A 14,622-nucleotide genomic window follows, 5' to 3' on the forward strand; every position below is an offset into this window, starting at 1 on the left:
TTGAAATAAGTAAATATAAAATAAGTAAATAAATAAATAAATATATACATAAAGATTTGGTTGTGCAAAAGAAAAATTACGTGATATTTTGTAAATAAAAGGAACTATCTTTAAAATTAGAAATGATAAATAACCATCTTTTATAAATGGTACCATTAAAAATAAATTGTAACTAATTATCAATCAGTCGTTGAGGAAATACATTTGTAATGCACTGTAAGAGTAGAAGAGTGATGCTAAAGAAATGTTTCCAATTTTATCACAAAGTTGTGAAAGTTATCTTAGAAAAAATAAAACATTTTCAAAATGTAATTGTACAATAAATTAATCAAAATAATGTTAAAATGTGCCCCTAAAGGTTGGGCCTCTTTAAATCGTTTTTAAAAACAACTTAAAAATTAGTTATTATTTATTTAAAGATATTTATGTTATTAGTTAGAAAGTACCAAAGTATTTTCCTTCTTTTTCATAAAACGAAATAATTTTTATATAAATTTATAAAAAGTGTAATCTATTTTCTAATAAATTTACATCCTTAAAAAATTTGTTTTAATCTTAGCTGTTTGTGTTATTTGAAAATATTTTTCTTCAGGCGGTATTGAGGTAATTCACTTGGTTTCACTATTAATTAGGCAAATAAGACCAGTAAGAAAAGCTTTTTGCAAAGGCAAAGTTTTGGTTGTATAATATTATTGGTATTAATGGATTTCATTCTTTAGGGCCAATTGACTCTGTGACAGTTTCTCTTAGGAACTAATCTTACAAATAAAACTAAAACAGTATATTATATATTTCTCACAATATTATCTAAAACTGTTATCAATTTTTTTTTTTTTTTTTAATTTAAGGCTAGTCGACATCTGAGAACTCTCCATCACCAGATAGTGAGCTATAAGAAGCTCCTAGGAAGAGAAAAATCTACGGGTCAAGGATCCAGTATGCTAACCACTCAGTTAATCACTTTTCTCACACAAGTTTATTTGATTTTATTTTATGGCTATTAATTCTACTGTACCTACTTCATACTTTTGTGCGTCGCCAGCTTCCAGGAGGACAACTAAACAGTTTATAGATCTTAAAGAGAAGGAAGCACACAGAATAAAAATGTAAAATTTGAAAAAATTAAGAAATAATTTACAAAAATTATTTTAAAAATTAAAAGTTCTTAGGTTCGTGAAACTTTTTCAAGTGTGTTTAAATATAATAATCATAAGTTTCAGGCATAACTTTTACAGCCCACCGAATTCACTAGTTGTTAAGCAATTGTAGTGAAACAAAATGACAGGGTAATTGAAAAATTATTCTATAAGTACTTCAGAGAACCGAATTTATTAAATCAAAGAGTTCCAGGAGTCAAACCTAAGAATTCTAGTACGAAGGCCAAAAGTAGCTTAGTCCTCTTGTTAGTATGACTTTATATCTTATATTTTATACATTTTGTATAAATATAAGTTAACAACAGCAAAAATTCATTGGTTTATGCAAGATCAACTTAGCTTTATTTTCTCTACGTGTTACAAGGGAAAATAATGACAATAACATTTTAATTCAAGTTGATTAATCTATTTCTAAGGTGGATGAAAGTTCGAAACTGAATAAGAAAACCAAATTTTCACTTCACTGAAAGGGTTATACTTACAAAAAAACACTAATCATTTATTATCTCTAACAAAATAATTATTTTATATCTACGGATGCTTGCATCATCAAGTAACGCGGTCCTATTTTAATAATTAAATATGAGGTACATGTGAGTGGAAATTGTTTATTATTGTTTCAGTTGTACAACACAGTAATTTGTAACAAATTTGAAAACACTGACACCTTACCCAGCCATTCTTTGAGTTTTATCTTCACAATTTTTCACAAGTACAAGATCATATTTTCTCTTAAAAAAAATCATGCAACTAGAAAAAACAATCAAAATTCACGGGATCAAAAACACCGTCGAGATCAAGAGAGCCGGCTTTCAAGTCAGGATCAAAGTCTGGGATGCTAAAAAAAGAAATTGATGATAATTAAGTGTGCAAATATATACTTTTTAATTTAGTGTATATATATATATATAGTATATATATATATATATATATATTGTAGACTGTTATCATTAACGGTATGTTAAAAAGATAAATGCAGAGTTATAAAATAAGATTTAAGGTATGTGAAAGCCTAGAGAAAATGATTACGCAGAGAGCCTCTAGAAAGCGCTATCTCCTCTACTGACATGCTAAACTATGACCCTCGGGGCTGTAGAAAAGTAAAAAGTATTTCCTTAATGGGAAGGTGCACCCACTTTATCTGGAGTTCTTCTCTAACCTGGCAATCTTAGCGTTAATTTTCGTCAAAGCATCGAATGCAAACAATTATTTCTGAAACCACTGAGCTGACAAGAAAACCTAAAATAAAGGCCTCGCTTTTTCTTGTTGACCTTTCCTATCTGGCTCCCAGTTAGAACCACCTCCCGGGCTGGAAACCATTTTGGCATCCAATGTAGGCCCGGTACTTTATTCATAAAAAAAAAACTCTAGGGCCTTCGGATCAAGACCGTGACTGAGTTTGATAATGAATCAATTTTGTAGCAGGCTTGTTCTGGATGATGTAGAGTTTTTATATGCATACGAATACGGGTATATGCATAACGGTAAAATCTACTTATTACCATGACGAAACGTTGTTCACCAAACCATGGAAGCGCCTCTGGAAGCGCCAACCAATTGGCGAGAAGCTTAAATGAAATAATACCATAGTAATGTTATTGCACATGGCAGTTAAGCATTTACTGAAATTTACTCTATCCATCCACGTAAGTAATAATTTTGAAATGAAAACAAATCTGTATTCGTCCGCTAGAAGAAAATGATCGAAAGTCCAATTTAAAAGAATAAAAACAAACTCAAATAGAAACTGAATGTAACGTTCTCTATTATTATAATGATTTAATTGGTTTTCAATATCTAACTGATGACTGAAGAAATTCCGTTTACCTGTCCAAGCGGGTGCTTGATAAGAAAGATCGTAATTCAAGTGGTTCTTGATTGTAGGTAGAATCTCTGGAAACAAAAGGTAATTAAATGGATTTGTCAAATTATCTTTCATTATCAAAAGTTGCCGCTTACAAGTTATCTGGTTAATCACTGACTTACGAGTAAAAGGCAAATTAGATTTACGTTTTTAAAAATAGTTAAGAACACATCTTGATTAAAGTGAACTAAAAGTTCTTGAACAAAACAAAGGCACTTCATTTTTTTACAGAATCAAAAGCATTAGGAAAACTAAACTAAATCTCACGAAAAATAAAATATTTGACTTGAATTTCAATCTTGGAACCTCATAAAGCAAAGAAAGTATTAACTAATTAATTATTTGTAAACACCAAATGATCACTCGCAATTCAGGTCGAGAGAATACTGAGAAAGTGGAAGAGTGCCAGCAAAGGATCAAAAGTAAATCTCGCAAGAGAATTTTATAGAGAGTATTCGGAACTAAACTTAGAGCTATTGAACCGCAACTTTGTGGCAACTTCTTCTTGGGTCAATTTAATACCCAATACCCAAAATGTTAGTGCAGCAAATTTAATTTTGAACTTCTTTGGACGAAATATAGCGTTATGCTTAATTCCAAGCTGCACAATACTTAATTTATGCGCTAACTAGCGAGTATAAAATTAGGTCAAATTCAAGATTGTCTTCCAACTTCATCATTTTATTATACATCCTTTAAAGTTTTTGAATCAAGAGGCAACAAATAAGTGCAATGTACGCTTCTACCGCCAGCTCTTTTATTCAGAGCAACTAAAAAGTTCAATAACTTCAAATATGAAAACATTTGTAAGTTAGAATTAAAAAAAGATGATTTTTCTTTTATTTCTTCATAACCTGCTGATAAATAAACGATATCATTTGACTGAACAAATAGTTATCAAACCTAAACCAAAAAGTTTAATGAGAAATTACCGAAACCGCTGATTCTTTGACTTGTATTCAAATAACTGTGAGCATGGCTTTTCTCTTTCCTTATTTCTAGAAAGATAAGGTCCTGAATACCAAAATAAATTCTGCCCAGAAGTAGTTCTGTTAAAAAAAAAGTTTTATTAAATTAGTATTTAATAGAAATAAAATAAAATATTACAGATTATTTATGTACTTTTATTTATTTCTTTTTTGTAGAAGAAATATGGCACAACGTGTACCTGAAGAATTACTCAGTATATCTTTCAAAAATATAATTTTTATACATTCTAGAAAGAATACATCCTTCCAAAATGTGATGCGGTACATGAGGAGATGTTCCTTCTTCACACTGAATCTAACAGACGCCAATTTCATTTCTACGTTCAATTTCTTCAAGACCATCTCGTTTACATGTCACATGAGAATTACCCGTCGGCCCCGATAGCTTAATTATGTACATAAATTTTCCCGATGGTTACAGCCTGCTTCCTTCCAGATACTGCCTCTAAGGAGCCTGCTCTCTTAATTTTCTCTCTTTACTAAGCTTTTCTGAGAGAGAGATGGGATACAATCTTAGAAAAGAGATTTTCAGTCTCGTGGGGGAAATTGCCCCATCTTTTTTGGGCGCTTGTAGGCCAATCACTCACCAAGCTAAGCTCACACCCAAATGTTGATAACATTATCCCGTTTGTTGTGATTACTAAGGTATTCCCACTAAATTTTCCAACCGATAGCTCGCTTGCTTAGTGCGTTAGTGATTAAAATCATGAATCACTAGTTTCTGATTTTTGTAGTGCAAAGTTTGGAAAGAAGCTTCTTCAAATTTGATAATGCCTTGAGGATGTTAGGTAAGGCCTAAACACCTGCTCCATGGCCTGCACCAAGTCCTACACAAATTTCTTATATTTGTACCAGTTTCCAGCACCAGCCTCAATGGAATTCTTTGTGCACTCGTGTCCTCCTGCGTTACGCAAGATTTTGACCAAAATTCAAAATGGATTTACTGCTTCACCCTCTTCGTTGCTAGGTATACTATTACATTCTACTAAGATTTATTTTAGCCACCCAACTCTAGGACTTTTCCGAACGTAAGAAGCCAGGAAATAGAAACTTTTACTCTCTGTGTCCTTTCAATATCTATCTAATTCTACAGTTAACACTCACAAAAAATACAAAAATACGATCGCATACCTATGATTATTATTTTCATCACATGTGCTGAAAGTATCTTCCATATTTTCAGCAAAGCGTACTTTGGCAACTTCAGTTCTTGATCCTTTCTTGACAACACCCCTCGCCATAGGTTTTCCCTTTGGAGCTGAATATGCTTTTGGCATTAAAGAGTACATATTAGATAGTGCCGAAGAAGTGCAGTTTCTCTTAACGAACTTCATAACTTCTGAATCTTCATACTGCTTGCTGCTTTTTCCTCTGAAAAGAGTTTAGTTAAACATTAAGACTGCACTAGCCCTACGGCCAGAGTTTTATAGATGCTTAATTTAAATGTTGCAAAATGCTTAGAGCGCCTAAGTATGCTTTTTGACCTAGTAACCTTTCTTCCGCTCTAATCTTCGATATTAGTGTTCAACAAATTACTCATTATTACCTGTTGTTCATTGAACATCCTTAAAAACTTACAATATGTACGTGTACACTGTGATAATCAACAATGTTTTCTTTATTACAACCAAATTTATGAGTCGATTTTTACTTTGGACTTAATATAACAATATTACATTTTTTTATTTTCATTATTTTTTATTTTTAAAGTATATATTTTTCAAATAATTTACATACGAGTTGACGGCCAGGGAACCAGGCTTTCTGAGTACAATTTGTGAAAATCATTACACCATGTCAATGAGAATTACCCATTTTTGGTTAGCGACTGAATGATTGTTTCATTTTGATAAGACTGAGAAAGAACTCTAAGATCAGGACTCATTTCGCATCTGAATTTCATGCCCTACGTCGCGAGATTCTCTTTTAACAAATGTATACAGATTACAGAAGTATCCATTCACATCAACGTCCCACTAAAACCAGAGTTCCAGAAATAAATGAGAGAAAGAAAAAACAGCTGTAAACGCTCAAAACACTTTTCCTCACTACAATCCTCACTGATTTCTTTCACATTTGAATTTTTACTAAATGTTAGTTCGCTTCGTTATAAGTAAAATGCGGCTTCACCATGATTCACAACAATCAAGAAATTTTGAGAGAGGCTTTACATTCTGTATACTTAAGATCAGTTTTTATGAAAAGAATTTCACGACAGAGCGATGGGGCTTTGACTGATTAAATATTTAAAGGTGCTAAAAAGAAATGACATAGATTTATATTTCCAAGCAAGTATTTTTTTTTTTTTTTATCTCTGAACTTAAATCTATTACATACGAGTATTTTGCACAATTCAGTGAAATAGTTGAATAGATGAAAAATTGTCCCTCTTCATTGCCCAGAACAGTCCTTTTCTAACAAAATAATTTCAATCTTTCTTACGAAAGAGATTCCAAGAAGTGACTAAAAATAGAAAATCTATATGATTGCATAGCATTCCCTTAAAAAAAGTGAGAGAAAGCATCAAGGGCAAAGTAAGGACAAGAAGTGCCGGACACATGTTCATTCTAAAGTTTTGCAATATTTATACCATTGTATTTCCACTATTAGAAATAAAGATGACTCACTCATTACACTGTATTTTGGAATCAATATGAAATTGTTTGATAGTGTTCATCATATTGTCAATTGGTGGACACCCTACATCTTGGCTTGAAAATTCATATATTCTGAAAGTTGAACTCGAAGGAAGACAAGGGTCTCTGAAATTGTTATAAGATTGAGTTTTAATTAATGGAGAACAATAATAAAATAATAATTTTAAAAATGAGATAATCCTAGAGGCGACTTAGGGAGTGTTATCACTAGGTAACTTCTCCCCTCAATTTGTGAGTTTGTAGTGGTCTCAGTTATTGTCATTGTTACAAATAGTGGATCTAGCGCTGGTGTAACTTAACAAATAAATTAAAAAATAAATAAAGAAAACAAGAGAAATTCATTGCATAATTCATAAATATTTCAAGCTTATATCTTCTTTGGAAAGAAACGAAATTCAAGTATTATGAGTAGCAAATATAGAGTATGCGAATCCTTGTTTGGAGAAGTTCAAGGATCTACTTTACCACCTTGAGGGAAAAAAATTGACCTCCTGACATAGCCTTATTTTAAGCCTCATATCTTCTTCCCTCAAATTTTTAATCTAACGCACAAATTGAAAAAAGGGTTGTACCAATCAACCTTACAAATGTTTGGAGCTTCAGCTGTTGTTTGTAGAATTGCTTCTACAACCACCGAATTTAAAAAGTGAATTCACTTATTTTACAATTTTGTATTAATAGATTTTATTGGTCCTAAACTCGTTTTAAAAGTGTTACATACTGAGAAGTGATAGTCGAGTAATCAGTATTGAAAGATCTAAGTAAAATATCAACAGTTAAAGAAACAAAAAACGCAAGGGCAAAAACGAAATGACAACAAGAAAGCTGAAAAAGAAACTTGTCTTTTTTGGTGTCTGGGGAATTAATGTGCCAACTATTCTGTCCATTAGTGCCAATTAGTTAGAATACAATAAAAATTTGCCATTAATATACCTTTCAGGTGGAAAACTAGAATTTTTCTCCTTTTTCGTTTTCACCAAAATATCCCTTAGAATAGGTAATTTCATTAGTTCTTGCTCCAAATCGAATGGTGGACATTCCCAATTTCTGCGTTAACAAAAACAAATTAGGTACCCTTAAAAAATTTAATATATATTTTTTTAAAGCGTGTGTCAGTTAAAAGAAATTGCTTTCACTTATGTTAAGCTTTTTTTTTAAACAGCTTAGAAAAAATAAAATTTCTATTTTTAAATAGAAAAAAAAGTAATTATGGTACCCATCTCCCAGATTGGCATTTTCCTTTTCAGTTTGTTTTATTTCAGTTTTCTGAGGTTTGTTTTCTTGATTGTCCTCAATAATTTTTTTTTCTTTATTCCAATCCCTGTCATCTTTAAGAGCACCAATAAACTCTTTAAGTTTTTCTTGATTAGTTGTATCACGAAGACTTTCCAGTAACCCAAACTCTTCTTCATTGCATTTATTTATTTGAAACTCAATGTTTTCAATCTGTAAACAAACTTAATTAATTGTTATTCCATTAGTGTAAAATTAATGTACGTTTGAACCGCTGTGTAACGTGTACTTACAAGTGTTTCTAATTTCTGCAGTTCATTTTTCAATCGTGCTAGTTTTGCTTCATAATTCTCTTTCATCTTAATACAAATAAAATATACTATTTTAACCATAGACATACTATTTTATGATAATTTCTTATCATAAATTACAAACGTTCAAAACAGTTTGAGCACTTACAGAATTTAAAAGATTTTGCATTGTATTCAAAAGTACCAGTGAACTTGATTTATTTTTCATAATCTAAAAAGTCAAAATTACATTCTCAATTAATTTAATAATTTATAAATCTATAGTTGTCTTGTTTTTGATTAGTTTATATTGTGAAAATAAGGCAAAGATTTTCTTTATTTACTATTGTGCACTCTTTTGATTCAGAATTTTGTTTTGAAAGTAAACATTTGCAGAGTGAGTAAAACATGAGATGTAAGCTATTGACCGAAGCAGAGCAAGAACGCTTCTGTTGAGGTATCGCATTCAGCAAGGTGTCTCCTCTGGACTAAAATCTGGTCTCTTTCAGGAGCATTTTCAGCTTAAGAAAAAAGCCAGAAATTACACTGAACTATGTCGAAGCATAGTTGTGTTTAGCCAGGAAACCCTCTGAAATGTGAATAATGATTGGGTGCTTTAACACAAGAAGCTGCCTACAGGTCAGGCCATTTGCGTCTTGAAGGCGACGAAGAACCAATTAGTAGTATTACTTGGAAATGGTTGTGCCGTGTGGAGAGTAGTACGTGATGAACTGCGCTACCTAAGTCAAAGAAGTCGGTCAGCCATGACTTTGACATTGTTGCGAACCTGCCTTGCTTTTTTGAAGCCTCGCGGATAATGGATTGAAATGATTACAACTTGGTACTGTAGTGTCTTTTTTAGAACACAGCCGGCTTCCGATAATGATCTATCGTTACACACATCACATCCTTACCGGACTAATCGTGACTGTACTCGTAAAAACACACCAAGCAATAGAAAAACTAAGGGTAGACAGTAATGTCTTGGATGCCCAATGCACTAACCTACATAACCAAACTTTTCCGCATGTTTACAAAGATGATCACATGACCGGTAAAAATAATTCAAAGAAATTCACAATTTTTAAGTAAATTGGAGAGGAGCAATTGCTTTGTTTTCCTGGGTTTGATTACTATAAATAATAAGATAAAAAGAAATGGGTAGCTATATTTTTAAACACACAGGTAAATAAAAATAGTTGTAACAAATTTAGATCTCTCTGTCCAGTATTGTGACCTTCAGATGAATTTCCATTTCAATTTTTATTTTATCCAAAATAAAGCTGACAATTGAATGCAATGTTAATTAGCAGCAAATGTGATATCAGCAACAATTATGCTGTAATTTTCATCTTTTTAAAAATATAAGTAGTTATTTTTAATGAAATATAACTAATACAAGGCAGCTAAAATTCCCACCTCCAATTGGTTGCATTGTAGTTGATTGATCATATCGTCTAAAACTACTTCAAACTCTTCTTGTCCCTAAAACAATTTTTAATTATTGCAATATATTTCTTTCAAGAAAGTATAACAAATTATCTTTATCATACCTCAATGTCTTCCTTCTTTTGCTTCTCCTGCAAAAAGTTATAGTTTCTGTTATTAATGTAAAATTCTATCATAAATTTATCATCATAAAGTAATCATTATTACTTTTTCGATTTCGGAAATTATCCACCCTTAACGAAAAACCAAAATCCTTCTAGCTTCAGACACTGTTGCAACTACCTCCGATGAGTCATCTTGGATTAGGAGATAGTAGTGCATAAAAATCTAGTAGGGAAAGTCCTCAACCTCTTTAGTAAGGGAGGTTTCGTCATCTAGATCCTATAGGGGAAGTCACAATAAGCCTCTTTTGGCTACAGTGCCGTGGGGCACAGGTCCCTTCCCGCTTTTGTAAATGTAATCGCATCAAATTACTTACATTTCACCTAACTGCTGTGGATCAACTTCTGCTCTTCAAATGGAATGCAAAAATTATAGGCCAAATTAAAATTTCACACAGAAGCTTTGCCTGACAAATCTCTCAATGTTTCAAAAGAACTTAATTGTATAAATTACAGAATTTTCCAACTTACCTCATATATGAGTAGCGTGGCCAGCAGTAAAAGTAACAGAAACATTATCATTGTTAATTATGCATCATTATCTCTGTAAGCGGATAATTATACTTAGAATTTTCAATAACCAAGGAACAGAAGTTTTTTCGGTGAAATAATCTAACATATTTGTTACTAATGTATGGATTTGTTATTATTAATTTGAGTTTCTATAGAAATTATGTTATTTTTTATAGTGGGAGATAGCACTAACATAATAGGGTAAAATAATGAAAATAGTATAAGCATAATAAAATTTATTAACAAAATATCTCTTTAGAAAGCCAAAAGTAGAACTAAATTTACATAAATGTTTATAAATTCTTTTCCATACACATAAAAAAAGAATTAAGCTTTCTAAAGGCAACTAATCAGAGACATGTGTTGCTCATATGGATTACAAAAATTTCACTGATCTTACTGGAGCTGTTTAGACAGGAAATAAAGATACTGAAGTAAGTCCACTCCTCTTCAGATGGTTGCTGCGTTTGAAGTTGAATTCTTGGCAATTCTTCAATCAAGCATGTGAGGATTAATTAAGGATGCAGGGGTAGGATAGAATATTCTAACCAAATGGGGGTTCGTTGTCCTCGCGACCTATAAGGTTCTAATGTAACATCTCTCCATTAGCCAGTAATATCAAATGGCTCAGAGCACAATGCGCAAGCCCAACAAGGAGCCTTCAAAGCTGACCTCCGCACAGCTCAACGCCCAGTATAAGGAGTCTTGCTCCTGTTACGAGAAACTTCTGTACGCCATAGTGTTCGTGTAAAAAAAAAAAAAAAAAATAGTTAAACACAAAATATATTCAACCGAACATTCAAATCCACTAAAAATCCAGTCATTTCAATCACAATTCTCCCATACTTTTTATAACTAAGACAAAGGTGAATTATACACCCTGAGAGCCTACATTTGGAATTACCATTGGAAAAATGAGTAATTTTCCTTTGGTTTTCAACAAAAGTATAAGATTTCTGCTTCAGTGTATTAATAACTAAGACAGAGTTGGAATGTAAACAGAGGGTAGCCCGAATTTGAAGTGACGATTGGAAAAATAAGGAATTCCCGTCTAGTTTGTCAAGGCCTGTTGTTGGAATCACCATTCCACAATTATAGAAAAATAAGTAATTTTGGTCTAGTTTGACTGGAAAGATTAAGATTTCTGCTTTATACTAATGATAAATAAGCCACAGGTAGATTGTGCCAACTGGGTATCCTGAATTTGAAGATACGATTGTAGAATTAACGTAAAAATACAGAATATTTGTCTACTTTGACTGGAGAGATTGATATTTTTATCTTCATTTTTTTGCAATCTTTCACATTGTATTGTTCAAAACTAGACTAGTTTCTTATTTTTCCATTCTTTCTTCAGACATAATTTGGAATTCAGACTGTGTATGCATTCCATCTCTGTCTTAGTTATTAATTCACTGAAGCTGAATTTTCAACCTTTCCAGTCAAAGTAGACCAGAATTAGTAATTTTTCCACTAATTTTGCAATTGTGACTAAAAATTTGGGCTACCACGTGTATACATTCTACCTCTAGCTTAGTTATTTATTCACTGAAGCCGAATTCCCAATCTTTACAGAGAAACTAGAAAAGAATTCCTTATTTTTCTATTAATTTTGCAATCGTGGCTTCAAATTCGGAGTACCCAGTTTGTTTAATCCAATTCACGCATGAATTTCGGATCACCATTGCAAAATAATTTGAAAAATAAGTAATTCTTGTCTAGTTTTGAACAAACGTATTTGATTTCTGCTATAGTGTATTAAAACTAAGTCAATGGTGGATTGTACACACAGGGGTGCCTATAATAAGAAGTTACGATTGCTAAATTAATGGAAAAATAATGTTTTCGTCTAGTTTTACTGAAGATTTCGATTGTTGTTTTATACATACATTTAATTACTAAGCTAGAGGTGGAATGTTCACACAGGGTAGCCCAGAATTTAAGAATAAGGAGTTCTCATCTATTTTGTCTGGAAGGATTGAGATTTCTACTTTATTGTACGAATAACTAAGCCAATTGTTGATTGTACACAATGGCTAGCTCGAAAAGCAACTTCATCGCAACAAATGCGAACTGTCAGCAGTCGAGAAGCAAAGAAAGGAAGTAGAATAAGGATTGAAAATATTAGTAATCAATGGAATATGGTCATGAAAGAAATCCTGGCTGGAATGGAAAGCAGAGGTCTGCGAGGAGAATGTGTTAGATGAAACATTGGAAAAACAATACTGTAAAAGAGAAGGAAGATCCAGACAAAGATAAGTAGATGAAGTGAAGGAGATATTAGCTCATGAAGAAAGAAAGCGATGAACCAAGCATAAATGGCGGGAAAGTAATGGAATAATTTGATTTAGGAAATTAGATGAATAAATCTTCTTTTTGTTTATTTAAAATCGAAAAATGCATGAGAGAAAAGATATAACATTATCACTTCAAATATTTTGTTTAAAATTAATGTATATATGTCAATTTTTATTGTTTTTAGTACGCAAGCGTAAGGTTTATCTATTTTGTACATAGAATAACTAAATGGAATTGATTCGGTTCATAAAGAGAATATAAAAATAGTTTCTAGTTTTTGCTTTATTTTCGACGTAAAACGATTTAATTATTCAAGAGAATTCGCTTCTATTGAAAAAAATATTTATTTTGAATTGAAATGTGGCAGATTATTTTAGTATGAAAAATTCCTTTGTGAAATGAAATCTCAACTTCAAAAAAAGTCTGTCATTGACACCCACACCTACATTCACTCCTACGCTTCTGGTCGTACTTCTGATAAATAAATTTTGATCGGGCAGAAATTTAATATTATCGACGATTGAATAGCATTTTTTTTAAAATTTAGAGTGAACGCTCACACGATTTTTTTTACCTATTTTGAATTTTCTAGACATTTATAATTTATAAAAGGGATTTGACTTTAGTATACTTCAATTTCAATAAAATCTTTTGAAGGAGATCGAGTCTTCGCAGCTACACTGCACTCTATTTAGGTCATAATTCTCGGTAAAAAGTTTCGTTTTTATAGTGATAAGCTTAAGACCCGATTGGTCCAACATGGAGACAGTCTTGAGTCAAGACAATAACAGAAACCTCAATAAGTGCAATTAGACAATCGTACACCTATAAATTCGGAATTTCGGCTACATATTTGATATACATAAGATTTGATGCAGATTATAGAACCATACCATGAGCTTAATTACTAATGAGGGGAGCTTAATTTTTACATCTTCCCCGAATCCTGGTTAATGATTAAAATATAAGTAAGCGATCTTTATATAAGTACTGAGCAAACAAAGTTTAGAGATAATCATTCGAAAAGATTTCGGAATACATCAAACTGAAACAAAAGGAAGAAGAGAAATATATTTAGTAAAGGGCACTTTTCATCAACAGATTTTCTTAAAATTAGGAATCTTGGTCCTTATGTATTCAATTTTTATTAATACAATCCTAGTCACAACATTCAACAGTCTAGATTTTTCGTCATAAGATTGGAAGAAGATTCTCCTATCAAGATTGTACTTCTAATTTTGAGCCAGATCAGAAATGAGGAGGTGCTTAATGTACAGACAATGTTGCCCTACTTTTACCCCGGATTGGTACCGAACGGTTGTTGGCTGGCTCTGGACAGAGCTGATTAAACTGAATATGAGTTTTCCACGGATGCCTCTCTGGTTGGATCACTCGCTGGATAATGTGATTTAAGAAGTTCTCTTAATATATAATGGACATCTTACCAAATCCAATTGATTGATTGAAGGAGCTTTTGAAATAATTTCCTCAATTATTGAGGAAAAAACATCCTATTATCTCATAATTTTGGTATGTAAATTAGGAACAGAACGTTTTTCTCAAACTATGGAAGAAAACGCATTATTTCTCCCATTTGACCCAAAGCGTATAAACATTTCATTGAGAACTCTTTTCCTTAAAAAAACAAATGGTAGCAATAAAACGTTTATCTTTAATTTGATCATTTTCTATTTTTTATTAAAGGATTTTTTTATTGTCAAAAAAAAAAAAAATCTCTGTTTACTTTTAAGCTGGGCCAATTAGACAAAGATTTACATAAAATAGTATGTTTCTGTGATGGCCAATAGGTTTCCCGTCTAAGAACCCTTTTTTATTGATTTATTTTGTGATTACTATAATTTGAAAATTATCATATGAATATTATAAATGATAACTAGAGAATTGAGGGAATTATTTACTGAATTAAGTAATTTTGTTCTTCTTTGTTTATGCCTTAATTTACATAATTTTATGAAAATTACACAAACTAAAACTTCATGGTAAGAATCTA

At 31.7% G+C, this 14,622-nt stretch overlaps 1 protein-coding gene across 2 annotated transcripts; it reads right to left on the reverse strand.

Annotated features, from left to right (window-relative positions):
- Positions 1-1,745: 1,745 nt before the first annotated feature.
- LOC141454665 (uncharacterized) lies at positions 1,746-10,507 on the reverse strand. 2 transcript variants are annotated; one of them, XM_074129140.1, is made up of 12 exons: positions 10,272-10,507; positions 9,744-9,770; positions 9,610-9,675; positions 8,360-8,422; positions 8,194-8,259; positions 7,884-8,113; positions 7,601-7,714; positions 6,638-6,772; positions 5,142-5,381; positions 3,954-4,070; positions 2,985-3,050; positions 1,746-1,995 (listed from the first exon to the last, which is right to left on the reverse strand). In XM_074129140.1, exons 1-12 carry the CDS (start codon positions 10,320-10,322, stop codon positions 1,908-1,910), a joined length of 1,263 nt encoding a protein of 420 aa, XP_073985241.1. In that variant the 5' UTR covers positions 10,323-10,507; the 3' UTR covers positions 1,746-1,907. The 2 variants fall into 2 exon arrangements, with proteins under 2 accessions (XP_073985241.1, XP_073985251.1); XM_074129150.1 differs by lacking the exons at positions 9,744-9,770; positions 10,272-10,507 and having other exon boundaries at positions 8,194-8,279.
- Between the last annotated feature and the right edge of the window lie 4,115 nt (positions 10,508-14,622).

This window comes from Rhodnius prolixus, unplaced genomic scaffold (genome assembly GCF_049639745.1).
Source record: "Rhodnius prolixus isolate KJV_2025 unplaced genomic scaffold, Rpr scaffold_1, whole genome shotgun sequence".
Taxonomy (NCBI): Eukaryota; Metazoa; Arthropoda; class Insecta; order Hemiptera; family Reduviidae; genus Rhodnius; species Rhodnius prolixus.

Coding starts and splice junctions, on each gene's coding strand:
- LOC141454665 (XM_074129140.1), bottom strand. CDS start 10,322: ATGATAATGTTTCTGTTACTTTTACTGCTGGCCACGCTACTCATATAT. Junction 8,260..8,359: donor TGCAAAATCTTTTAAATTCT/GTAAGTGCTCAA, acceptor ATTTGTATTAAG/ATGAAAGAGAATTATGAAGC. Junction 4,071..5,141: donor GATGAAAATAATAATCATAG/GTATGCGATCGT, acceptor TTTTTTTAACAG/AACTACTTCTGGGCAGAATT.